The 27,399-nt window shown below is 35.2% G+C and overlaps 1 protein-coding gene across 1 annotated transcript in view; it reads left to right on the forward strand.

Moving 5' to 3' along the window:
• Positions 1 to 1,498: 1,498 nt before the first annotated feature.
• Utp20 (UTP20 small subunit processome component) overlaps positions 1,499 to 27,399 on the forward strand; it is a 93,967-nt gene continuing 68,066 nt past the window's right edge. The window contains exons 1-18 of the mRNA XM_046429652.2: positions 1,499 to 1,704; positions 2,605 to 2,685; positions 6,041 to 6,107; positions 6,210 to 6,342; positions 6,800 to 6,988; positions 9,373 to 9,454; positions 10,144 to 10,281; positions 10,789 to 10,944; positions 11,678 to 11,824; positions 11,903 to 12,037; positions 13,030 to 13,107; positions 14,935 to 15,113; positions 18,106 to 18,261; positions 18,394 to 18,482; positions 20,143 to 20,248; positions 23,223 to 23,373; positions 24,029 to 24,091; positions 24,915 to 25,073. Of these exons, the coding sequence (XP_046285608.1) occupies positions 1,660 to 1,704; positions 2,605 to 2,685; positions 6,041 to 6,107; positions 6,210 to 6,342; positions 6,800 to 6,988; positions 9,373 to 9,454; positions 10,144 to 10,281; positions 10,789 to 10,944; positions 11,678 to 11,824; positions 11,903 to 12,037; positions 13,030 to 13,107; positions 14,935 to 15,113; positions 18,106 to 18,261; positions 18,394 to 18,482; positions 20,143 to 20,248; positions 23,223 to 23,373; positions 24,029 to 24,091; positions 24,915 to 25,073 (2,154 nt within the window). The 5' untranslated portion in view covers positions 1,499 to 1,659. The remainder of the gene's footprint in view (positions 1,705 to 2,604; positions 2,686 to 6,040; positions 6,108 to 6,209; positions 6,343 to 6,799; positions 6,989 to 9,372; positions 9,455 to 10,143; positions 10,282 to 10,788; positions 10,945 to 11,677; positions 11,825 to 11,902; positions 12,038 to 13,029; positions 13,108 to 14,934; positions 15,114 to 18,105; positions 18,262 to 18,393; positions 18,483 to 20,142; positions 20,249 to 23,222; positions 23,374 to 24,028; positions 24,092 to 24,914; positions 25,074 to 27,399) is intronic.

The following is a 27,399-nucleotide window of genomic DNA, read 5'->3' on the forward strand; positions in this document are numbered from 1 at the left end:
CATCTTCAGTTAACTGCAGGCTTCAAACCTATGAAATCATCTATACATTTTAGTGTGAATAAACTTACTTACATTTTTCTGGGGACAAGGTCTACAGCTTTGGTAGACTTTCCTGAGGGCTATGTGATCCCTAAAAGGATAAGCATATCCTAAAGAGAGCAAGAGAAAAAAATAAAAAAGGCCAATTATTAGCCTACTGGAAACCAATTATGGGGCATCTCAATGTTTTATGATATTTTGTTATTAAAAAGTAAAATCCATAAATTCTATGGAGCCATTAAAATATTTTAAATGACCTTGCAATGACATTGAAAATGTCTGTGATATATTGACAATAACAGTTTCAATATGTTGTGCCTACTGTACTTTTTCACGCGATTCCTTCCTTGATCCTTGATCCTTGATCCCTTAATATTTTGTTTCTTTTCCTCCACACCAGACTGTATTTCCAAGGTAATTAGACTGTCACATTGTTATATCCAACAGTGATTTCTCTACCCTCAGTGTCCAGGACAGCTGCCCACTGACTCTGTTTCCATTCCATGACTAACCCATTTCTACTTCACTGATTCTCCTACCAAGTCACCAGTATCTCAGGCTTGAGGTATTTAGTGGCATTTAATGTATTTAAGTCACACCTTAAGTCCTGACGTCTATGCTGATATATACAGCTATGTATGCATGTCTACTTAACATCTCTCCTCGGCTCTCCCCCAAGATGTAAGGAACTCAAACTAAATATTTACAAACATAATTATTAATATTTTCTCTTGTTCACTCCTAGAATACTGGCCCATAGCAGACTCTAAGTAAATATTTGAACGAATCAATGTTAAGTGTGTGGGGATTATATTTAAAATTATATCTAAAAACTGTGTATATTATAAAATTGTACAATTATTTAAATATATGCTACGCATAGACATTAAAATGGGAAAAAAAAAACACCAAATGAGTTAACAGTACCTGAAAGTAAAAGATTTTTCTTTAAATTTCCTTTTCTGTTTTTAAAATTTATTCCAAGCAGAGTGGTTATCAGAATTTAAAAGCAAGTGACCTCAGTCTTAAATTCGGACACCAGCTGCATAATCTGTTTCCTAGCGTGCCAAAGAGGCTTGAAGATACAACCCTCCTTTATGCTTAGCGTTCACAATCAGCTTTACTGTGAAATTATGAATGGAAAGAGCTTTTGCACGGTGCAGGGTAATAGTGAAGAGCAGCTAATGTTAGCTGCTAATGATGACAAACTTAGTTGTTTTTTTTTTTTTTTTTTTTTTTTTGCTTTCCTGAGGGTGCTGGGATCGAACTCAGGGCAGTGCTCTAGCATGAGCTACATCCCAAGCACCACGCATGTTTTCTTTTATAATAAAAACACTTATCCTGCTAATAAGAAAAAAAAAAAACAACACCCAGCCACGTGCCAGCTAGGACAACGCGGCCGGCCCGTGCGCCTGCTCGGACGCTTCTTCCGCCCACGTGACCCACTCAGGCTCCACCCCGCTCCCAACATGGCGCTGCCCTGGGACTCCATCCGCACGTGAGAAAGACTGGGCCACTGAGACTCGGAGAGTATCGCATGCGAGCCACTTTCTCCTGGCAGCGATCGGTTGTAGCTTCGACCCTTTTCGAGGCCCTCCGTGCCGCTGCCCCTCTTCAGCCATGAAGATAAAACCCATTTCCCACAAGACCGAGAATACCTACCGGGTGAGAGCGAGTGCTTGGGCCGGGAGCCGCGGGTACCTCCTGCCTCAGCTTAAGACTGGCACAGGAACTCTTGGGGCTGCAGAGTCTGGGCAGAGCGTGGGACACTTGTCAGGAGGCTCTGGCGAAAGTGGAAGATTCCGGGTGTAGTAAAAGTGGAGAGGGAAAGTTTTCAAGCTTTCGCTGACAGCTTGTGAGATTTGGGCCGTCCCGGGTTCCTTTCAGTCTAGAGTGAAATTTATTATCCCAGAATCTCCCTTGGTTTTTTATCTTTAAAAACCGAGCTGGAGAAGATAAGTGACTTCCAGCTAATGGCTACTGTTGCTCTTTTTCTGGGTGCTTCCTGGCAATTTGTTTCCAGGTTTAAAAATCACTCTTATTGCAGGTTTAAAAATCACTCTTATTGCAACAACTTAGCGGGTCCCTGCGCTTGTGTAGTGGTGTGAAACTAATAAATCCAGATAATCTAATCGTCAGCGTTTACCTAGGTTTACCAGTCTAGTATGGAAATCTTATTTGAAATGACATAGCTGGAAGAACTTAATGCAAATATACAGAAAAATTAATTATCCTCCAGTAGTAATGCAGTGTCTTTGTTTAAAGTCTTGTGCCATTCATTTGTTTTTATACTTACCCTTGTGTTTCATCAGTGATGCTTTCTTTTAGTTTAAAATTCGTTTATGTAGTTTATGATTGATAGAAAACACAAGTCTGAAATGCCAAGCAAAGCATACATTTATTTGTAATGATTGCACATAAGGGTTTTTGAACCTTTACACTTTTTTTTTTTTTTTTGGTTTCACAAGAAAATTGCCCACATATGATTATTATATAGCACTCAGATATTCAAGATGCTATAAGTACTAAATGATAATGTATCTTAAATATGCTTTCCCTCCCCAGTTTCTTACATTTGCTGAACGATTGGGGAATGTGAATATTGATATTATTCACCGTATCGATAGAACAGCAAGTTATAAGGAGGTAAGAAAATGTGATATTAGAAAGTCTTAAAGTATTTGTGATGCTTTTCCTGTATTTTTTTTTCAGTGTTCTCTATTAATAAAAGTGATTTCTTTTTCAAACTATTCTTACATGAGCATGAAATGTATTAGACCTGTGGTGTCTCACACAGAAGCCATACTTGAAATGTAAAGAGCTCGTTCATATGTGGCTGGTTGTTACCATATTGGACAAGTATAGATAGGGAACATTTCTTTCCATCCTTGCAGAAAGTTCTGTTGAGTGATGCTATAAAGGCAGTTGATTTGACTTGATAATCAACTGGCTTTTGTGATTCAAGCCTTTCCTTTTCTCTTGTGCATTCTGAGCACTGCTGCATATTTGTATTATTTTAAAGTGATTTTGATGAAGTCACTTTTCTGGGGCTTAGTTTCCTCTATTAAAAAAAATTGGGGGGTTAGACTACATGATTTTCCAGTTCTAATCACTTCTAACTATGTCATCCCTTTGGACAGAAATCTTCCTCATTTTACTGTATCAATTCATTATTCCTTCACTAACTAACCTTTTAAGGTCTTGTATAACATGCCTTTAACTTGAGAATTCAACTTTAGTTTTTATTCTTCATTTGGCTCTAGTCAAAGTCTACTCACAGTGTCTTTGAATGCATTGTGTCTTTATAGGTTCAGTGTGTTAAATCATGTTACCTAGGTAAGCACATAATGCTTTGGGAACTCATAGTGAAGACAGAGTACCCTAAATGCTTTGGAGGTATAGAATGTGGTGTCAAAGAGGTGATCTAGACAAGATGCTACTTGAATTGAATTTCATTGTTTGTATAGATTTTGGCATGGCAAGCAGGACAGGGAGCACTATTCCAGGCTGAGGGAGAAGCCTACATAAAGGAACAGAGGCTAGGAAATTACATGTCACATTTAAGGCAATACAAAGAAAGAATTTCATATGCCATTCTAAGTTCAGATTTTTCTTGAAGCTGTGGGAGTGAGAGACGTGAATCAAGCTTTAAGTTTTTGATCTGCTTTTAGTGTAGAGGAAAGAATGGGTCTTGAGTCAGAGCAACCAGTTGTAAGGATCTGGTAGTCATTTTAAGTAAGAAATTATTATGGGGTAGTTCCAGTCAAGATGGAGAGAAGGGAATTCCAAAGATACTAAGGAAGTATGACCTACTGGATATGCAGGAAGGAGGAGAATGGTGTTAAAGGTTTTGGTTCTTATAACTGGGTGATTGAGGATGTCACTTATCAAGATAGAGTTGTAGGAAGAGGAGCATGAGTTTTGGAGAGAAGATAATTTGTTGCATTTGAGACTAGTAGAATTTGATATTCAGTACCTATGGACATGAAAATGATACTATTCAAAAGATATTTGGGTATATGGATCTCGAGAATAGATGATTTCAGAGGTAGAATTAGATTTGACATTCAGCAGATGGTTTATAGTTTAAGCCATAGAAAAGTTCAAAAGTACTAAGGGGTAGAATGTTAATTTAGAGAGCATGGGATAGGATCCTGGGCTGGGTGGTCTAGAATGGCCTCAGTCACATGATTGGCAGCTGGCTGGGGCTTGCTGGTCTTGATTCTCCTCATGCCTCTTTTTCTCCAATAGACTAGTCTTCTTTTTATGATGGAGAATCTTTCCAAGAGAGTAAAAGTAGAAGCTGCAAAACTTCATAAAGCCTTGCTTTTGGTGTCACAGTGTCTCTTCCATTGAATGTTATTGGCCAGAGCAAGTCTTGAGGCCAGGCCAGATTCATGAGATTAGGAAATAGACTCCATCTCTTGTTGGGAAGAGCAGGGATGTGGTATGTCATAAGTGTCTGACATGTGTCAGTCAGTATGGAATGCTAGAAATATCTTTTTCATTTAGATTTTAAACTGTAATGTTTAGTTTTCTTCTACCTTGGGGGTGCTAAATAAAATTTAATGGGATTTTCTTTTTCCTATATTCTCCTTATTTATTTTTATTTTATCTCATTTTTATCTTTTAAAGTTTTAAAAGCACAATTTAATGGAAAAAAATTTTTTTTAAATATTTTTTTAGTTGTCAGTGAACCTTTATTTTATTTGTTTATCTGTGATGCTGAGAATCAATCCCAGTGCCTCACACATGCTAGGCAAGTGCTCTACCACTGAGCCACAGCCCCAGCCCTGAAAAAAAATTTTTTTGGCATGTTGTTCAGGTTTGTGCCTAGGTATTTTCTGTCTCTGTCTTTCTCTCTGTATATGTATATGTGTGTGTGTGTATATATGCATATATACACATGCATGGTAATGATTTACTTATTGGCTTTATCTTTCAAAGAACAAAATAATATATACTGTGTTAATGAGATAACCAACATGTTGTGAACTTAGAAAAAAGACAGTTCTCCTTATTGCTAAGGAAATCATCGTTAATGGTTCAGTATATGTGTATTCTTCCACAGTTTTCTCTCATACTCATATAAACATACGCCAACATTTACAGAGGTTTTTGTTTTGTAAAAATTAGATCCCAACATATATTTCACTATGTAACTTGGATTTTGTCACTTTGGGAATATATCAACATTCAATATCCTCCTAGTTTAATATAAAACATAGTGGGGTTTTGTTTGTTTGTTTGTTTTGTTTTGTTTTTTAATGCTGGGGATTGAACTTCTTTTTCAATAGCCACATAATATATTTTACTACATTTAGACTGTAGTTATTCCAACAGTTTTCCTATTGTTGGACTTTTAGGCTGTTTTGTTTCCACTATAGTAGAACTGAATATACATTTTTGTACTTCTATGTTTGCAGTTTTTTGTTTCAAAAAACTAGAGTTGCTAGATCAAAGGGTAAATCTATTTTTAATTTTAATAGAAATGCCAGATATCTTCACCATAAAGTTATAGCAGTTATTTCCAAAATCACCATGAAAGAACTGTAAAGAATCAGCACTTTTTTTTTTTCTGTGTCTAAACTTGCAAAAAAATAAAATAAAATAGAAAAAGAATTTTTTTCCTATATGACTATTTTGTGGGCTTTAGAGAATTATTCAATACAACCAAATCAACAAAACATTGTTTTTATTTTACTTTTATATGTTGGTGCTCAGGATTAAACCCAGGGCCTTGTGCATGGAAGGCAAACATTGTGCTACTGATTTACATTTCCAGCCTAAAACTTTGTTTTTATAAATTATCTGTTGATACTATCATTTCTAATTGCTTTTGAAAGTGTTAGTTAACATACTTTTCAAAAACAACTAAAAAAGACTTTAAACTCTTAGTTATTGTCTTACATATTAATATTATTATCATTATTATTATTGTTAAACTTTGTCATAGTTTTCTTGTACTTGTCTGATTAATGGACTGCTTTAATCTTGGCAGGAGGTTGAAACCTACTTCTTTGAGGGTCTGCTGAAATGGAGAGAATTAAATCTTACGGAACATTTCGGTATTTTAAATTTTGTTTTAATTTGTACTTTATATGTTCAAAACAGCTAAATAATAATGTGATAGAAAGCAGAACACATTCCTTTCTCTTTTTTTCACCCAGGCAAATTTTACAAAGAAGTTATTGGCAAATGCCAATCATTTAATCAGTTGGTCTATCATCAAAATGAGATCGTTCAGAGTTTGAAGACTCACCTGCAAATTAAGAACAGTTTTGCCTACCAACCCCTTTTGGAGTAAGTAACATCTTGAGAGAAAATTTGATATTTTTTTAATTTTTAAGAAAGATTGTGTTTTATAGCTGCACATGCCTTGGATCAGATATTTGTAATTTAGAAACAAGAAGAATTTACCTTTCCTGTTAGATCAGAATATCAGGAAAATGTGCATTATCATTAAACAGAATCCTAGGTGTGTAATTTTGCGTTTTTCATGTACTCCTAAAAGAACCCCTTTTTTTTTTATACTATGGAAGCAGGTAACTACAACCTTGAAGGAATGCACCTTCTGACCTGATTTTTTTTGTTGAACACTTTAAGATCTGAAGAATTTTGTATCTCTTAAGACTTGATTTAGAAGTATTTTTGAATTAATTAATCTGATGATCATAGGTAATCTATCATCATATAGATTTATAGCCTTTATTTAAAAAAAAAAAAACTACATAATCAGTTTCTTCTTTTTTAAATCCAGTTTGGTTGTACAGTTGGCACGAGATCTGCAGATGGATTTCTATCCACACTTTCAAGATTTTTTCCTGACCATCACATCTATCCTAGAGACCCAGGACACCGAATTGTTAGAATGGGCTTTTACCTCACTGTCATATCTTTACAAGTACCTGTGGAGATTGATGGTGAAGGACATGTCCAATATATACAGGTGACCCTTTTCTCTATCCAGTATGTTTTTTTATTTATATTTCTCTTCTGTCTGGCCGCTTCCTGACTCTAAACTATCTTTGCAACTTGATGCCTAATTATTTCCTTATATAGAGTTGATTTGCCAGCCAAAGTGACTCATTATCTAGTCTAGCAATCTGCGTTGAATGTGTCTTGTTTATATTGACCTAACCTTCTCTCATCTACAACTATTGAAATTATACCCAGTCATCCAAACCTAACTTGGATTTCATAACTTCCAAAAATATTCCCAGGCACCTTTACCAGAAGTGAAAGCATTTGTTTATTATCATTTATATTACACAGCTTTCATTTTAACTATTTGTAGTATAATGCTGTTTCCTTAAAACCCATGAACTCTTTCAGAATCCTGTCTTAAACACTTATTTACCCAGCTACCATTATGCTTACTAAGCCAAAAGAGATACCCAGTATTTTTGAGCTTATGTAGATAGGGAAGGAGAATGACTTCCATGGTAGCATTTTAAGAAAAGATTATTATCTGTTTAAATTTGGTATTTGATGGGATTTGGTCTCCTGATGGTTTCAACGTGGTAATCGCCACAGGAATACTTAAGATCATCGGTCAACTGTTTACCCGCTATCAGAAAGTGTGAGTATGGCATAGAACAGTGGTTTTGTGCCACCCCCTTTACCTGCCCACCCTTTTCTTTTAGGAACTTTGAATAAAGAATAAGAAAGAAGTATTTTTCTACTCTTGACTAGTTCTCTATGAAGCTTTGAATAAAATGATTAAAAGCCAAGATTGTGTCATTAACAACCTATGAGGTTTTTAGGGGAGTATAGTTTATTTGGTTTTATAACTTCAGCTGTCATAAAAACTATCACTTTTATGTCCCCTAAGAAAAGTTCTTTAATTCTAAATTTATTTGCTTTCAGTGTGTGACATCTTCAGTGGCCTGGATATTTTTACTTGAATATTGTTAAAACCAGGTTTTTAACACATCTCTGTTCACACCATCTTTTCTTACCTTTTATTTATTCCTGTGCTCATAAATATGAACTAAGGGCATACCTTGTACCAAGTCCCATTTGGTTGCCCATTTTTTATCAGTTATACTGACAGTCTTCCTGTATCACACCTTGAAAGCATATTTGACACAGTCATCTTCAAGGACTCTAAATCCACTTGATGCTGTTATGTACACACGTATTCTGAGTATTTACTGAATGCTCTCTGCTTGGAAGGCACTTGAGATGTGGTCACAAATAAAAGATGAAAATCCCTCTTCTTACCAAGACATTTTAATGGGGGAGAAACATCTGGGGTACATGCCTGGCATGTTCAATGAAGAACATGAATAATAATAAGAGCAATTAGGTGATGTCAGAGTACTAGTAGATGGGGGCCAGTTCATGGTGGGTCTTGTGGACTACTGTAAGATTTTTTATTTCATTGCAGCAGATACTTTAATGTCTCTTGGGTCTATCCTTCATCATTTTCCTCTATCATCAGCCCAAGTTTGCATGATGTTATCAGCTTTCCAAGTGGATTACCTGTCTCTCCCCCCTCCCCTTTATTTTATCCTTTCTCTTGCTCCCAAATTAATCTTTCTGAAAGTATTTGTTATTTAGCCATTATTTATTAGTACCTGCTGTGAGGAAGAAGTTGTGGGGAACTAGGAATATGGCCAAAATGAGAGAGAGATTCATATTCCATGCTCTTCCATATTAGAAAGGCCAATTTATGTAAGTAATTTGTTATAGCTGCATGGATATGTGACCTTCAGCAGGTTACTTAGTCTTTCTGTCTCAGTTTCATTATCTGTAGAATGAGAGTAATAATAGTACTCATCTCATAGAGTTCTTGTGCTGATTAAATGAAAGTAACACAGACTAAGTTCTTGCGTAGAGGTAAGTTAGAGTTCAAATTAATCTGCTTGGTGTTCACAGCTATCTGTTTACCTGAGTAACTTTTTCTGCAGCTTTTTTCAGCCTCCCACCTTTATTCTCCCCTAGCCTCTGCATCTCACCACCAACATTCTTCCTCTTTGAGACAGAATAGCCTCCTTATTATTTCTTGACCATGATCAATGCTGCCTGTTCTGTCTTTATTCTTCTGTTTATCCTAACATTCCCTATAGAATTTCTGTCATTCAGAACTCACTGCTAATTTTAGCTTTTCATGGAGTCTTTGCTATAAGACCAGCACCACTGAATGTGGGACTCTCAAGTCTTGCATTTGACATGTCAAATCTCCCAGTAATTAAGATATTAAACTTGTGTTATACCTCTTAGGTATTCCTCGCATGCTTAGCACAATGTTAGTTTTATTGCTGACATGTAGTATATCTTTATTAGAGTTATATGGTTAATAAATTGTCTTATTTTTCTCATTTATAGCATGTATAGTACACTCCTGGCTCATAAAAAACTACACATAAGAAATTTTGCTGCTGAAAGCTTTACATTTTTGATGAGAAAGGTTAGTTTGATGTTTTATATATTTGCTGCTAGTTGATCATCAAGAATCTGATGACCAGAAGTAGACACTTTGTAATAATATGACTATTATGGATTAACCTTTTAAAATACATAGACAGACCTGATACTACTTTGACTATATCTCTGTAAAGTTTAGTCTTTGCTCACTAATTAATTTGATGTAATTTGGGGTCACTCTTGTTATTTAGGTTTTTGGTAACTTTCTGTGTGTATATTTCAAAAGTATTTTCAAATTCAAATCCGTAATACATTCACAGTAAGATGAACAGGAAGTTATGTAACAGTTTCCTTGAAAAATGGTAGCGTAGTGTGATTTATGTTTGTCTAAAAGTTTCCCTAGTAAATTTTAGACAGGTTTTGTAACAACAACAACAAAAAAATAGGTATCACATTCTTCCACACTCATAAAATACAAATATATGATTTGCTTTAAATCATAGAATGTTGCCTTATGTAGTTTTTTGGGTAGGTATCTGCCTATCATACTAGTGAATTCATCACTCCTCTATGTGATTGTACAAACGAGAGTACACTATTGTAGTAACTCAAGAACATTACAAATGTTTGTTTGCTAAGTATGTTTAAATAAGAATATGTAGAATAGGAAGTAAGATTTCTTCATTTGAATGTATTTTTGTTGAAAATATACTTTTTCATTTTATATTTTAGGTCTCTGATAAAAATGCACTTTTCAATTTAATGTTCCTTGATCTTAATGACCATCCAGAAAAGGTGGAAGGTGTTGGGCAATTGCTCTTTGAAATGTGCAAAGGAGTTAGAAATATGTTTCACTCCTGTACAGGCCAGGTAATTAATGATGGGAAGTTGTGGGTGGGGTCTATGTAAAAGGATTAAAGAGAAAAATAGAGAAGAATTAGGCAAATGTTATGGGAGAAGGATAGATAACCTAGAACAAATACAAAGCACTAAGTGGGAAAATTAGAGGATTAATAACATTGCTTCCTGCTGTAGGCCCTAGGTACATTTTTTGGTTCTAATTAGTTATACTTGAGAGTAGAATGCTTTCTGACACATCAACCCTGGGTATGTTTACTTTCAGAGTCATTTCTATCTTCTTCATTGTGGATAGTAGGAGGTAATAACACAGATATCAATGGGCACAAGTAGGTAGAGAGGGTCAGTTGTACAATAAAATTCCCCACCCTAGTTTGGGAATTCCTTGGGTTACAGTTAACCATCAAAGCTCCCATATCCTTGGTAATTCTTGAACAGATTTTTAAGGTAGCTAATTTAGAATGGTAAATCACAGTTTAATACTTAAAAATAATTTAAATTGTTCTTGTATTACTACAGGCAGTGAAACTAATTTTGCAAAAACTAGGACCAGTTACTGAAACAGAAACTCAATTACCATGGATTTTAGTTGGAGAAACACTCAAAAACATGGCCAAATCCACTGTATTCCACATCTACAAGGAACATTTTGGTACATTTTTTGACTGTTTGCAAGTGAGTTCTAAGTTTTAAAGATGGGTATATAATGAGAAGTGTTGAGTGTTTTTTTTTGTTGTTGTTGTTCTGAGTCTATCAGAGCACTCTTCTACCTACATTTTAAGATTTTCCTCTCCATTACCCTTAGTACTTTTTTTATTTGATATGATGTCTTGAGATACAGTGATGTATAGTGTTACAAGAACCTTTGGACACACCTGTAACCCCAGCTGCTTGGGAGACTGAGGCAGGAGGATTGTAAGTTCAAAGCCAGCCTTGGCATCTTAGTGGGATCCATCTCAAAATAAAAATAATTAATTAAAAAGTTCTAGAGATGTGGCCCAGTGATACCTGGCTTCAATCTCTGGTTACCCACCCCCCCACCCCCCCCAAAAAAAAGAGAGGCTCTGGATCCACACTGTCTGTTTAAATCTTGGCTCCACCACTTACTACTAGTGTAATTTGGGGAAGTTAATTTAAATCTCTATTCCTCAGTCTCTTGATCAGTAAGGATGATGTCAATATTCTTTACTTCAGGGTTGCTGTGAAAATGTTAATTACTTCAAAGAATTAAGAATTGATCATTCAGTAAATGGTATCTCTCATTATCTAGTGTATCCCCATAAATGTCTTTTCCTTTCAAAGCAAAAGAATGAAAAAGTGCAAATAGGTCACAACATTTTCATTATTGGATGAAAAATTGAGTTTAGTATCTTTCAGTTATTTTCTCTGTTAAATCCATTGTTTGCAGGAATCACTCCTGGACCTACATAACAAAGTAACAACAAAGAACTGTTATGAAAGTTCTGAACAGATTAAAAGGTTATTAGAAATATATCTGATACTTGTGAAACATGGAAATGGATCAAAGGTAACTGAACCTACTGATGTGTGTAAGGTGAGTTCCCAACTTAATATGTTTAAAAGCTTGTTGATTAAAAGTGGATTTTACATTGTTTTTCTTTTATCTTTGCAGGTACTGTCTGAAACATTACAAATACCCAATCTCTCCACATCTTGCTGGGAAACTCTCTTGGATGTGATTTCTGCTTTGATTCTTGGTGAAAATGTTTCCTTGCCGGAGACCCTCATCAGAGAAACTATAGAAAAAGTAATTTATTTCAACAAATAGTAATTGAGTAGTTAATAACATGTTTGGCATCGAGTAAGCCTGCTGGGGAATACAAATGAAGCATGACAAAGGCTCTGTCCTCAAGGAATTTATAATCTTGTTAAGAAGACGTGTTGTATGCTGTAATGGAAATAAAGTGGGGTAAAAGCTAAATCTCGAGAGCAAATATTTAGTGAACATGGATAACTTACTATGTGTGAACTAGGTGTTCCAGGGATAACCCTGTAATCCCTACAGTTTGTGATGTTAGAGAATGGGCCTGGGAGTCAGTAGTTAAAATCTAGAGAACTGATTTGTTTGAGATACATATTGAATTATAACCATTAATTCTGCCTGGGATTGAGGAACAGAGAAAACATTTTTGAAGATTTATATTTGAAATAGTCCTTGAAGGTTCTGTAGCGTTCTGCCAGTCATAAGAGTTTAAAAATACTAAGAAGGGACAGCAAAGACCTGTATTGAGAAATGTGTACAGTCTGGGCACATGGACACTTGAGGAAGTGTGATGTGATAGCCACAAAGCTCTGTTCAGCTTTGGAAAAATAAGTTGGGTTTTATCTTACAAGTCATGGAGGACCCTGGAAGAATTCTAAGCAGGGGCATGATTTGAAGAGACTGACATTTTAGTGATTTTTGAGAGATGGTTTGGAGGGAAGTGTGATTGAAAATGGATATATTAGATGCTTTCTAGCATCACATAATGCAGCTGGACACATTGGAAAGGTTAGGATCATGCTTTTTGCCCTTTTACAATTTTGTGGAGCTGGGGAAAATCCTTAGGCAGGGCCTCTGTCATTGATAAAACAATGCCCCTTGCATCTGTGTGAGTTCCTTTGGAGAAGGCTGAGCCTTGGAACAGCATGCTGGTTGATGTGCCCTCCATTCCGTTAATGTATTCACTTTCTTTGGGGTAAAGGGGAAGGTATTCTCTAATTATACTTAAATTAATAGTTTTTACCCGTGGTTTGCAGATTTTTGAGAGCACATTGGAAAGACGTTTAATTTTGGATTTTTCTGAAGTCATGTTTGCTATGAAGCAGTTTGAGCAGGTGAGCAAGATACTAAGTTTTGAGTGTTCCTTGAATCTGTCGAGATAAAATAACCAAATTTGAAATTCTGTGATTTTTATTTGTTTTTGGAGAGAAACAGACTTAGTGTTTGATGTTTTAGTCGCTTCTTACTTTAAAGAAATTATATTCAGTTCTGGTTTACAGGTAAAACTTTATTCCAAATGCTAAAGCATTTAAAATGATATATAGCAAACAATCTGTCTTTAATAATTTTTAAGCTAGTTACAAAATCATGCAGTAAAATTGAAAAAAACAGTTTAAGAAACTTTTAGGTGAATTTGAAGCATAGAAAATAGTATCTGAAACAGCTTATTTTTGAGGAACATTGAAAGTTTATTTCATTGCTTTAAAAGAAATACCTGATAGAACAAATCTTTTTGTCAAATCCAGAGTTTATTTTGCCTGTTTCCTCTTATGGCCATCAAGTATTTGCCACATCCTGTAACTGATAACCTTGCAGTATACTTACTGTCTGCTGGAGACAAAGGTAGAATTAATAGTTATAATTCAAAGACCTCTTGTATCAATTCTTAATAATATATCATTTTATTTGACTAAAAACTGAAAGGAAAAAAAAAAACACCTCTATTGTTCATGTCCTAGATCTCATTTCTGCTCCATGTGGACTTTATCTCACTCTTGATTTCTTAGCGACTATGTCTTTTCTTCTTCCATTTCCCTCCAGACCTTCGTTTATTTGTTTGTTTTTGTTTTTAATCATTTTTATGTAATTTAAAATAGTGGCATACATCTAAAGATAGTCATTTGTCCTCCACATTCACTTTACCAGCACCGACCAATATGAATGATTTTTGCTATTTTTTTTCTGGCATTTGCTTTATATTTTTGGGTCATCTGAATATACTACTTTTCCTTAGTTTGTTAGTTTTTGTCCTAATCTGTAGAATTCTTCATATAGTTAATGGATAAAAAAAAGTAAATCATCTTTGTGATAGAGTTACATCACAGGTTTTGGTTGAACCACATGGTTTCTGTAAACAAAGAGTATTTATGACTATGTATCACTTTTTGCATGCCTTTGAATTTTTCCTGAAGTTAGTAATTACTTTATCTTTTAAAAACTAGAGTCTGTCTGCCAGCATCATTGTAAATACATGTCACACGGCAAACTGTCAGAGAAGTTAGCAGTTCAGTCAGTTCTTTTTACAATTCATTCTGAATGGGTTGCTTTCTTAACCCACTACACAGATGTTATAATAGGATGTCCTTTTCCTTCTCAATCCTGTTTCCTGGATCCCAGATTTCCTTCTTATTACAGTTTATTCTCTTATTTTAATGAACTATATTTTCCAGGGGTTCCCAAGAATGGTAAATGGAGGTAAAAGTTTTAAGATTTTTAATTAATTATTAAAACAACCAACTATGGGTAAATGGCAGAAAGTTCAGTAGAGGGAAGGAGAAGGGAGTGGGGAAGGGACAGTCCTGAGGTCTGGATTAGAATAAAATATTCTGTGCTTGTATAATTGTATCAAAATGGGTTTTAATGTTATGTATAACTAAAAAACACCCATTAAAATAAAAGATTTAGTACATCTGAAATTCTCTCCTTACAATACATTTTTAAAGCTGGATGTAAAATTCTAGATTGTAAATCATTTTCTTTCACAGTTTTTAGGGTATTGCATTGTCTTCTTTCATTGTTCCTATGGAGAATTTTAATGCTACTAGGATTCCTAATCCTTTGTTTATGAATTCATGGTTTTTTGAGATGTTATGATTTTTTCTTTTTTACCCATTCTAGAATTTTTATCTGTTAACAAGTGTGATTTCCTTTCTTTTCTTTAGCTTTTTCTGCCAAGCTTTCTCTTATATATTGAGAATTGCTTCTTAATTGATGACAGTGTGGTCAAAGATGAAACCCTGGCCATTTTGGCCAAGCTTATTCTGAACAAAGCAGCACCTCCCACTGCTGGCTCCATGGCGATTGAAAAGTATCCTCTTGTTTTCTCACAGCAGACGGTGGGGTGAGTTCTCTAAGTCTGTTCCTGTAGTGTTGGTAAGATTACCTTTTTAAATATAGTGCACCAAGAATGCTGTAAAAAATGAAGCTCTATATGTTTTAACATATATAATGATAGATAAATATCAATGATTATTTATAAATAAGTAATACATATTATGTGGAAAAAGCAAGTTGTACATATAGTATGCATAACATGATCTCATTTCGTAAAGTTTTCCTCCTCCCATACCACACTCTTAATTCTCTAGCTATAAAATAAGTTTTGAGATTTTTAAGTAAAAATCCTCATTATTCCTCTTTGTCAGAATTGTTTTAGTTATTCCTATTCCTTTTGCTTTTCTATGTCTACAGAAAAACTTTGCTGGGATTTTGTAAAGAATTGCATTAAGCCTTTTGATCAATTTGGGGAGAATTAACATCTTCCCAAGGATACAAAGACTGTTCATTTTGTTTTGTGTTGTCAGGAGATGGTGAGGAAAAATTAAGTGATTGTTCATTTTTAAATTTTATACTTTTGCCTTATTTAAGTTGTTTAAAGGACTATGAATTACTTTCTTAATTTCATTCAAAACAGGTTGAACCCTTTAGAAGTTAAAAGCAATCCATTTAAATATGTGAGAGGATTCAGCTTATCGGTGGATAAGCTTCTAGAAACTGTAGGTTAGGAAATGGGTTCCCTTGTAATTCCTTTGTGTTTACATTTGGTTTCATGTCTGTTGGATTAGTTCAATCTGTTCTGTTTTTATGGTTTGCTTTGAGGTAGTCAGAGGAAGTGCACATGTGTTGAGTTTGTGCTGAGCACTCAGCTTCAAAGTTTCACAGCATCCATTGAAGTGGGAGATACTGTCTCCACAGTCACATAGCAGTTAGCTTTGGAGGTTGATCAACTTGAGATTCTGAGGGAACCCATCTCTTTTAACACCTACTTACATCTTCTGCCTACTTTAAACCTATCTTCTTTATTAAAATGTGCCAACAGAATTTTAGTGTTTTAATTGACTGAACTCCAATTCCTGAGGAGTGGGTAATGAGTAACTCCTATAGAATTATCCCTTTGAACCTTTTCTCTTGATTTTGCAACCTCAAACCAATCTCTAGCAGGCCCATTCCTTGCAAGTGGCCACAATTATGGTGTCTTCATATGGGAATGAAGTTGCTTTGTTGGTTGAATTCCTTGAAGCCAAGGCACTAATGTGACTGGATATCAGACCTTCTCACACTGTTGTCTCAACCCTCTCAAATCCTCCTGAGAAGGTCACTTGGTAAAATCAATAAATAAATTGGATGTATTAATTTAAGGCAAGGGCTACAACTTCCTTGTCTGTCTGAGAAAACATTCCTCTGCTACTCACCCTCCCATGCCCCGGAGATATGATATGTGTAAATGATCACTTTTGTCTTGATTCCTTCTGTGAATAGCTTTAAATAATTGTTTCAGTAGTCTGGCAATAGTCCACTCATCAAGTTTGTTGAAGATAAAAAGATAATTAATGTGAAAATGCTTTTCAGAGTATTCTGTTGTTTGATAAATATTTATAGTATTAGGTAATGTTGGAGACACTGGTATACAACAATGAGTAAGAAAAAGATTCCTTTTGCGGGGAGATAATATTCTATGGGAAGGGACAGAATGAGGCAGATAAGCCCATAAGCAAGATGATTATAGTGATAAAAAGGAGCATGAAGGAGGCACTCAGTATTCCTTTCTGGAGCAAGAATGTGTGGGCTGAGAAGGATTCAGCCTTGGGGGGAGCCAGATGAAAGACTTCCAGGCGGAGGGAAGAGTTATTACAAAGACTTTGGGAAAGGAATAAATTCAGCTTATTTCAGAAAGAGAAAGTCTCTGTGGGTAAAGAGCTCTAGAGAAGGAGGGAGTGGATGACAGGAGGTGAGGGAGGTAAGCAAGTGTCAGATCACATAGAACCTTAGCACAACAGAGGAACTCATGGCAGGTATGAAAAAGGTGGGGAATGACATGGCAACTAATCATTCTTTTTTTCCTTCTCTTTTTAAAAACATCTTAATAATTTGTAAGATTTTTGTAGATTGTTGATTCATCGTTACTGCCAAAAAAACTATACATCAAGATGTGGTGACTTTAAGTAGCTGACCTTTAAAATTAACCATTTATTATAATTTCCTATCATTCAGTATCCTGATATGTATGAAACTGTGACTTTTTGACTAATTGTAATAATAAAAAGGGCATAGGAGTAAAAAACCTGACATTTCACTTTTTTTTGCATAATAAGCTAATGTAACTGGTCATGGAGGGATTGGGGTTATAGCTCAGTGGTAGAGTACTTACCAAGTATGCCTGAGGCCCTGAGTTCCATCCCCAGCACCAAAGGGAAAACAAAACAACAAAATAAACAAAACAAAAAACTAGACATGGAGGACAAATTGGAAAACAAATAATTTTCCTTTATGATAAATTTTTCTTTAGATTTCTTTCAGATAGAATTGAGGCATAGTATGAGGGCAAGACTAAAAAGAGGCTAGCAAGAATAATAAAGACTAACATACCCCAAACCACATGTCATATCAGAAAATGTTAATCATAATCATTTTTGTGATATTTGTTAACTTTAGTACAGTAACTTTGTAACATTTCTGCATTTGGAAAGTTGTAAAATTCATATGAAAAATGAAAGGGAATGGAGGAAATTAGTTCATTTGAATGAGTTATCCCTCCAGTTTTTAAAGACATAAATTAAGAAGTAATATCCAAAACTGAGAGAGACTTGGTTTAAGTTATGAAGCAAATTGAAATGGAAAGAAGTAGAGCCAGTGGAGTTGAAAGGACCTCACAGTGAAAATCAATGGAAGGACTCACATTTGTTTAGTTACTTATATTCAACCACCACCACTAGTTCCCTCCTCCCCCAAAGTGCCACAATGAGAAGGAACCAGTGTCATTTCAAACTTTCGAGGGCAATAAGTGATTACATTGTCTCTAGTTTTAAACATTTACTTGAATTTTCATCCTATAGGTCCTACTTAAGGCAGAAGAAGACTAGATCCAAGGCAGGAAAGGAGCAGTTTCCAGTTTTGGACCATCTCTTATCTGTAATTCAGTTACCCCCAAGTAACAATACTACTTACCTTTCACATTCTTGGGCAGCCCTTGTTGTTTTACCTCACATTAGGTAAGAAAATAAACTTTTAATTTTGAAAGGAATATAGCATGTGCTTAGAATATATTGTTCTTTACCATTCTGTGAAAAAGCCATTGGATGACTGTTTGAACTTTTCCCTTTTTCTCCCTACTTCTTGGACAGACCTCTTGAGAAAGAGAAGGTGATACCACTGGTTACATGCTTCATAGAATCACTTTTCATGACTGTTGACAGAGGGAGCTTCGGAAAAGGTCAGTTACAATCACCATTTGTTCTCTTTGTCTTTTCTGGCACACATAAAGTAATCGTAAACACGTGTAATAGCAGAGGATAATACTAACATTGTGTTCTGACATAACTCCTTATGTGATAAATACGGAAAAAAGAGCATAAGAAGGGCATGTTTCACTTGTACCCTGTAATGTGTTGACCAAATCAAGGTGACTTGAACATAGGAAAGTCGAGTGTCAGAAGGATGCCATGGCATAGAAAACCGTTCAAGCCCCAGCCTGTGTCTTGCTCTGTGTGTCCTTTGCCTGCCCTACCCCGGGCATACACTTCATGCTCCAGGCATTTCTGTTTCTCACCCTGAGCAACATAATATTCTATTTGCCCTTGAACATGTGTTCCCTGTGCCTAGGGACCATTCTAGGTTTTGTCATTCGTTTAACTCTTAGTTACCTTTCAAAGCTGAGCTCAGGTAATAGTACCTCTGAGAAGGCCTTCCTGCCTTTTCCAAGCTGTATTGAACTGTCCTGCCCCACACCTCATTGCCTATTATATATGGGTACATCTCCCATATAAATAGCACCTTTTATTCAGTCAGTATTTGTTTGCTTTTCTCGTGTACCAAGATGTACATGAGACAGCAATTTAAAAGCAAGTATTTTGTTTTATTCTAGCACAGTATTTTCTCTTAACATATAAACATGGTAGCCATTTACTCACTTAAATAAGAAAAGATATCTCAAGTGCTTAGCAGCCGCATTTGTCTAGTAGTTACCATATTGGATTGTGGCTACAAAATAGCACAATAATTTTTAACATTGTATAAAGCTCTGTTGAGTAGTCTAGAGTGTAGAGCAAGGGTTGGCAAAAAGACCAGATAATAAATGTTTTAGATTTTGTAGACATGTTTTATCTTTGTTGCTTTTTTTTTTCCTCCTTAAGAACCCTTCAGAAATGCAAAAAGCATTCTTAGCTTATAGGCCATATAAAAACAGACTGTCTAATATATCTGACTTGTGGGCCACAGTTTACTGACCCCTCGGCTAGAAATTAAATGGGGTTTAATTAATATTAATTGAATATATTCAAGGTAATAGCTACTGGTATGTGACTTTTTATAAATTAGAAACTAATGCCAACATGAGTCTTATACAAAGATAATTTGGCTTTTTTAAGATCCAGAGGGTTGAGTCATTACTCAGGTTGAGTGTCCCTTATCTGAAATGGTTAGGACCAGAGTGTTTTAGATTTTTTTTCTGATTTTGGAATATTTACATAGGCTTCATTGGTTGAGCATCCTGACCTGGTAATCTGAAAATGGAAATGCTCCAAAATCCGGAACTTGTTGGGCATCATAGCAGTATTCAAAATGTTTCAGATTTTGGATTTTTTGGATTAGAGATGCCCAACCAGTATTTCATCCTCATCTCAATTAATGGCAAATAAGTTATTATTCTCTACTTCTAAATATATATTTACCTTAAAAAAGATAAAATATAAGGCTTGGAAACTTCTCTTTTCCTTTCTATTAATTCAGGTACCTGACAGATAATTTTTAGAAGGCACAGATTCACTTTAAAGTGAATTTACTTGTTCTATAAGTATCAGATGTTGGATAAACAAGATACTTGATAGTTGTGTCATAGAAATAATAAGCATTTTTTTCTGTCTTTCTGTGCTTAGGAAACTTATTTGTTCTTTGTCAAGCTGTAAGTACTCTGCTAAGTTTGGAAGAATCTTCTGAACTTCTTCATTTGGTTCCTGTGGAACGTGTAAAGAATTTAATATTGTAAGTAAGCAGATCTTTATTTGGCTTAATAATGAATAAAATATTTAAGTCTATTTTTGAGAACATAAAATAATTGTCTATAATTCAGACATAACAAAAATTCTTCTAAGATATTTCATACATGAATTGTATTCACATAGTGAAATTTAATATTAGATTCTCCAATTAAAATAAGAATTTTTTTTACAGTCTTTAAACACAGATTCATCTTTGTGAAGGAGTATTGTTTTATATGTGTAAATTAAGGTGCAGTGTAAAGAGTTTATAATGGCAGTTGTTCCCAAATGTAACATTGCACAGTGTTGAACTTTCTTAACCTCTTTAATGATTCCAACTGACACATTCCTACCACTGTCATATTCTGCCCTACCATAACATAATGTGTTTCAGAAAAATTTCCTTGTGATCTTTTTGCTGTGTACTGAAACAGTCCAGTTTATTTAATTATTTATTGTTTAAGTTAGTTTGGCTAGCCTCTGATTTTGGTAGTAGTACCTTTTATTCAGTCAGTATTTGTTTGCTTTTCTCATGTACCAGGCTGTATTCTAGGCACTGGGAAACACAGTGGAATGAAGTAGACAGAATTCACTGCCATGGAGCTAATGTTCTAGCAAGAAGAGACACTAAACAGAACAAATAAATACAATATGTAGCAGCATGTAAAAAGGTGCTAGATACTATGAAGAAACCAGAGTAGTCTTCGGGTAGGAGAGTCTGAAGGTTAGGGTGAGTAGCAGTTCTAAATAAGGAAGGCCTCACATAGAAGGAGATACCTGAGAAGAAACTTGAAAGCAGGAGGGATATGGGGTCCAAGATGCTCCCTGGGGGCAATAGGTGTATAAACTTGAGCAGCAAGGGGTGTATTGTGGCCAAGCAGAGTGGGTGGGTAGTAGAATAAGAGGACACAGAGGTGGAAGTAGCAGACAGTATATGACCTTTAGGTAGAGGAAGGGCTTTGGCTTTTACTCTGAGTGAAAGGAGAGGGTTTTTGGCAGGGGATTGATTTAAACGGGATCACTTAGCTTACCCAGTTGAGAGGATAATTAGGAGACTTATGGCAATAATCCAGAATCTCTTTACATTTGTAAATCTGGGTGAAGTTGATGTTTTTCCATGGTTAATTATATTGTTTTAAATGAACTTTCTTTAAAGAGGGAATATTTATTTGAATTCACCATATTTACCATATTGCATATTCCCCTTTTCTTGACTGTTGTGGTTAAAATTTCTCATCCTTTAGTCCTTGGTATAAGCAATGGAAGACAGCTAGAGTGTTTGAAACAAAACACATGCATAGCATACCAGAATGGGGTAATTATGTCCTCTGGGAAAGGACCAGGTGGCAGTTAGCCTTAGAAGCCCATCAGAAGTGGATCCACTTTTGAGGTCAGGGTATGATCTTTCATTGTATGTACTGGGCCTTTCTCAGTGTTGTGCTATTACACTGAGTGTCTAGGTTTCACTGTCACTTCAGACTGGATTTGAAGTTTGTAACTCCGAGGCCATGGGTAAGTTAGTTGACCTTAGCTTCATTATAACTCAACAGAGGACAGTTAAAAAAGGAAAGGATAATAGTACTTACCTTTTGCAAACAAATTTGGATAATGTATGCAATAATAGTTAAAAAATGCATTTATTTATATGCAAATTGCTGTTGTGTGTACACTTTATACATTATTAAATCCTTACAACTCTGTAAGGTGTAGGTACTTGCGTTCTCCAAGGGAACTAGTTTCAAATTAACACCCTGGTCTCATTTGTTATCGCCTGCATGGATCATTGTCATAGTTGCCTAATGAGTTTCCTTACTTCTTCCCTTGTGTTACTGCTCTCTAGTCTATACCAGAAGCCAGAATGATTATTCTTTTAAATGTAAGATGATAGGTCATGTCACTCCATCGCTCACAACCTTCTAGTACAGTGCTTCTTAACTGAGAGAAATTGACTACTGGAGAGAGAAATGGACTCTTGTTTCTGGCATGTAGTGGAGAGAGGCTAGGGGTGCTACTAAGCACCATACCATGCAGAGGTCACCTCCCTGCAAAGATTCCAGCCTCAAATATCGATAGTACCAGTATTTATTGAGAAACCCTGCTCTAGTGGTATCCAACGTCTTTATCAGATTCCTTGGGGCTCCATATGACTCCCACTCCTAAATCTTCAGCCACTGTTCTTTGTTAACTCAGTTTCAGCCAGACTGTTCTCCTTACTGTTCCCACAGACGAGCACATCTCAGGCTGTGGTGGCTTTACTTTCTCTCTTAAGATGTTCTTCCAGATACGTCTTAGCTCCCTTTTTCATTTCCTTCCAACCCTGCTTTCCATAATCTGGTCTCTGTTTAACCTCCCTCTCTGGTTACTTTTCTCCACAGCACTCATCACTGTCATACTATTTGTTAGTTTACTTATTGGCTATCTTTCCCTGCTGGAATGCAGTTCCAGAAAGATAGAAATGTTGTCTTTTTTTTTTTTAACCGCTGTATCTGCAGTGTCTAGAAAAGTCACTGGCATATAGTAATATTGAGTAAATAATTGTTGGGTGAAGGTAGTACATAGAGATTAAGCTTGCTCAAGGTTATGCCACTGATGCATCATGGGGCTGGGTCAAGACATGGGCTGCCCTACACCAGAACTCCTCTGCTGCTCCTCTTACTAGCTCCATGCCTAGTACCCAGCAGACACTTAATAAATATTACATATCTTCTTTTTATGTGACTGTCATTTTTCAGCTGTGCATATGGAGTGAAAATAGCATTGTAATCCTGCCTCTGCCTCCAATCAGCTATGTGCCCTGAACAGAGCACTCAGGGTCTCTAGGCCTCAGATTCTTCATCTATAAAATCATGATGCTACATGTCCAGTAAAACTTGTCCATGCTACCTTTTATATTTCCCTCAACAGTGATAATTTTATTTTACTGTCTAAATACTCCAAGGTGTATGTGCAATTTGGGTCTTATAAATATCTCATTGCAGAACATTTCCTTCGGAGCCATCTGTATTGCTGTTGGCTGATCTCTATTATCAGAGATTGTCTTTATGTGGCTGCAAAGGGCCACTTTCTGAGGAAGCTTTGATGGAATTATTTCCCAAGTTACAAGGAAACATTTCTACTGGTATATCTAAGGTAATACTGTTTTGTGGGATGTTCGCAGTCTCCATTTGTTTTTATGTGTATAGCCAGAAGTCATGAGAGCTCCTTAATCAGAAAGTGCTGCTGTGGAATGATTTCTCTTTAAAGCAAGGATTCCTAAAGATTAGCTTGCAAACTGCAGCAGAATTAGTTAGGGAGATTATAAAAATATGAATGCCAGGTTCCCACCCCAAAAGATTCTGATTTAGTAGGGTTAGGGTGGAAATGAAAAATGTACATGGTGTTTTAAAGCCCCCTTGATGATTCTGGTGGTCATTTGGGTGTGTGGAAATATATGAGTAGGTTACTTAGGAATAAAAATAATACTGATTTTGATTGAACTATAAGCTTAATCAGTTCCTTGCACTTATTTACAGAAGTACTTACAGTGTTATCATTCAGGAAAACAATATGGAATATTGGTCAGCATCGCTGTCTTAATCTGGTCTGGTCATTATATATATATATGCTCTTTTTTGAATTAGGTATTTGTTGGTGTTGAATATGAAATAAGGGATAGAATAGGTGTCTATGACTCTGGTCAAATGGTATCTTTTTTTATTTTATAAAACTTAGATCTTACTGGCTGTAAATGAGTTTCTTCCTCCATATAAATTTGAAAGTGAAATACGCCTTTTACTTTCCCTAGATTCGGCTTTTGACAATAAGGATCCTAAACCATTTTGACATTCGGCTTCCGGAATTGATGGAGGTATTATAGCTGCTTGAGTGGAAGGTTTTTTAAAAACACAATTTTACACATTTTTTAAATTTCCAGAATGTTATATTTGCAGAAAACTAACACACTTCATAAATATCTCATGGAAATTGATATCTTTTTGAATTCTTACTCCCACCTAACAATAAGACCACAAACAAAAATCTAGGTAATTGATGAATATTCTTTAAAACTTTTTCAGTATACATACATAATTAAAGCAGATTTTATCATAAAAGTTTTCCATGTTAGTACCTATTGTGTTACCTTATTTTTTGAAGTTTTGAATAGTATTCCACAGTTTAAAATATCCTAGTTTTTCAGTTCCCTATTTGGTGGGTAAACACTGTAGTGAACCTCCTTTCACAACCTCTGTGTAGGGTTATATATATTATATTTCTGTAATGCAAACTATTGGAATTGTATAGTAAAAGTATATATACATTTTATTTCAATAGATATTGCTAATCAGTTTGAGTCACTGTGAGAATTACTTTTCTGTTTACTTTGCAATCCTGTGCTAAACACTAAACCTAAATTACCTGCCAAAAAGTAAATAACGAGGAAAAATGAACATTTTACCAAACCAAACCAAACAAAAATAGTTACCTAAGACATTAATATATTTTATTTTATATATTTTATTTATATTTTATTTTATATATTTATATTTAATATATTTTATTTTATTTTTATTTTTCAGACCTTTATATGTATATGTATATGTACATATACATATTATATGTATATGTAATATTCTTTTACTTTTTGGATAAACCCCAATGTTGATCTGCTTGGGTTGTGTTTGGCTGTTCAGGGTGACGGGCTGTGTCAGCGGCAGTCTGCCTTTGCTATATTACGCCAGGCAGAACTTGTTCCTGCAACAGTGAGTGATTATAGAGAGAAGCTTCTTCACTTGAGAAAACTGAGGCATGATGTGGTGCAGACTGCAGTACCTGATGGGCTGTTACAGGAGGTAAAAATACCATCCTTTTCTGTTTCTTCCTTCTTAATTTACACTTCAAATCATATTTGGGGAAGCATATCAAATAGTTACCACCCCACACCCCCTGAAAAATTTTTTAAACAGGTAAATTCACAATTCTCTTAGATGCTGTGAGTTAACTAGCTCTACCAGCCTGTTAAATAGTAGGAATAATTTAGTACCTACTTTTTGACTGCATGAAGGTTTGAAACACTAATGACCAGTTTGTTTAGTTTTATGATTGCTTTTCCTGGTAGAATAGGGAAGTGACCAATTTAAAAGTTTGTTTTGTTTAGGGTCTCTGATGTTTCTCCAGTTTCAGCGTGTAGCACTACATTTTAGCATAAAATACGTCACTTTTAGCAGTTTAACTTCATTAACCTCAGACCTTAAAGATTGGGTTAATTTGTGAATAATTTCTTGTCATAAGTTCACTTTTAAACTGGTTTTATTCATGTAATGTTTTAAAAATTAGATTCCATCTTTAAAAAGAAGCTTTGAAGGGTAGAGTATAAAGAAATGATTGGTCTGGAGGTAGGAGGCCGAATTGTGTTATGTGAGGAGTCAGAATTGATTCTTGTAGTCCCTGGCATCATCACACAATAGTTTAGGTAGAGTGGTCAAGATTGTTGAAATCAAGGCCTATCTCTGCCACTTACTGAACCTAGAACTACACGGTGACTCAGTTTCCTTATTTGTGAAATTGGGAAAATACTTTTAGTTCACTGCTTTTTTTCTGGGAATTACATGAGATAAATATAAAATGTTAGAACAGTAGCTAGCACCTATTAAGCACTTGTATGGTAACTTTGAGATTATTAAAATTAATATTTTATCAAACATGTACTGATGTTTCAAAGACATCACATTGTGCTACAGTAGGGCAGGTTCCATGGTGAATGTGTAAGACAGTGTTCAAGGATTTCAGGCAGGGGTGATGTTTGACTGTACCCTCACAAGGGGATAATGTTCTATTTGAGAGGAAGAATATATGTAAGGGAAGCAAAGTCTGAGAGAATGTAGTTTATTTAGGGGAACTATACAGACTGACATATCTGAGAGTTTGCACAGGTATTAGGGTGCCTTGGTAGTTCAGTTTGTTGTTACTGACATTCTCTCCCTCATCTTAATTCAGTTATTCTACAATCTTTAGTTTACAAAGGTGATTGTTGTGCTTCTTGACAATAGATAATATTCTTTTCTTTGTTTTTTTACCTTATGCATTCATTAGATTAGATATTTTCTTTGAGCAATTTAGGTGTTAATCATCTAAGCATAGTGCTTTGCCCCACTGAACAGGTTTTCAAAGGAAATTTGTTTGTAGAATAAGTGAATGATAAATTATTTTTATTGTTCTATATTAGTTTACTAGAGACATACTTTGTAATTTTCTTTATTAGATTTTCTTTAAGTTACAAATTCAGTATGTTTTTATAATAATAATTGGGTTGGATTTTTGATCCCAGACATTTCCCTGGAAAGGCAAATGTCCATTAAACTACTGGAAGGAGACTGAGAGAACAGGATCCTTCTATATCCAGGTCCTTTTTACATCACGATGGTTTTAGTGTCCACCAAGGTGGTGGCTGGGTTTTAGGTTCAGAGAATGGCCATAAAATAGATACAATTTTTTCAATTGCTTTTTCACCCTGCCTATAAAATACATAAGGAAAAAAAAATATACTTTCAAGAATAAAATTGTTCTTAATATTGATCTTGATTTCTGTCCTTATTAGTCTGAGAAAGATCAAATGCTATTTTACTTCTTATAAGTCTACTGTTTGAGAAGCACACATTTTATTAACTAGGCATTATTTCACTGGATTTAGGGAGCTGGAAGCAGAATGTGTTCCCAATTATGCACAAACTGAAAATATGACTATCAATTATTTACTGAGTTACTGACTTCTTTTGTCTAAAGCAACACAGAATACTTACAGTACCTTTCAGTTTTGCTGCTTAAAACTGTATGTCAAACTTAAAAATATTTTTACAAAACCCTAGATTGTCTTGCTCCTTTGTAAGAGTACCTCACAGTCACATGGTGTTTTATGTTTTCCCAGATAGTATACCCATTGCATAAGAAGCTCAAGGCTGAAGTATGTTAAAATGATTTGTTCAAGGTTATGTACTAGTGAGTATTCTAATTTTAGAATTGGAACTAAGATCCATATTGTCCAATTCCAAATCCAGTGCTTGAAATTGGATATTATTTTCTGTCATTTCTAGAGATAAAAGAACAATTATATATTGATTATCAACATATCATAGTTAGAATTACTTTGGCCAGTGTGCCCTGCACATAAAATGATGATTA

This window comes from Marmota monax, unplaced genomic scaffold, assembly GCF_021218885.2.
Source record: "Marmota monax isolate L192 unplaced genomic scaffold, Marmota_monax_Labrador192_F-V1.1 WCK01_AAM20220418_F8-fsc00051, whole genome shotgun sequence".
Taxonomy (NCBI): domain Eukaryota; kingdom Metazoa; phylum Chordata; class Mammalia; order Rodentia; family Sciuridae; genus Marmota; species Marmota monax.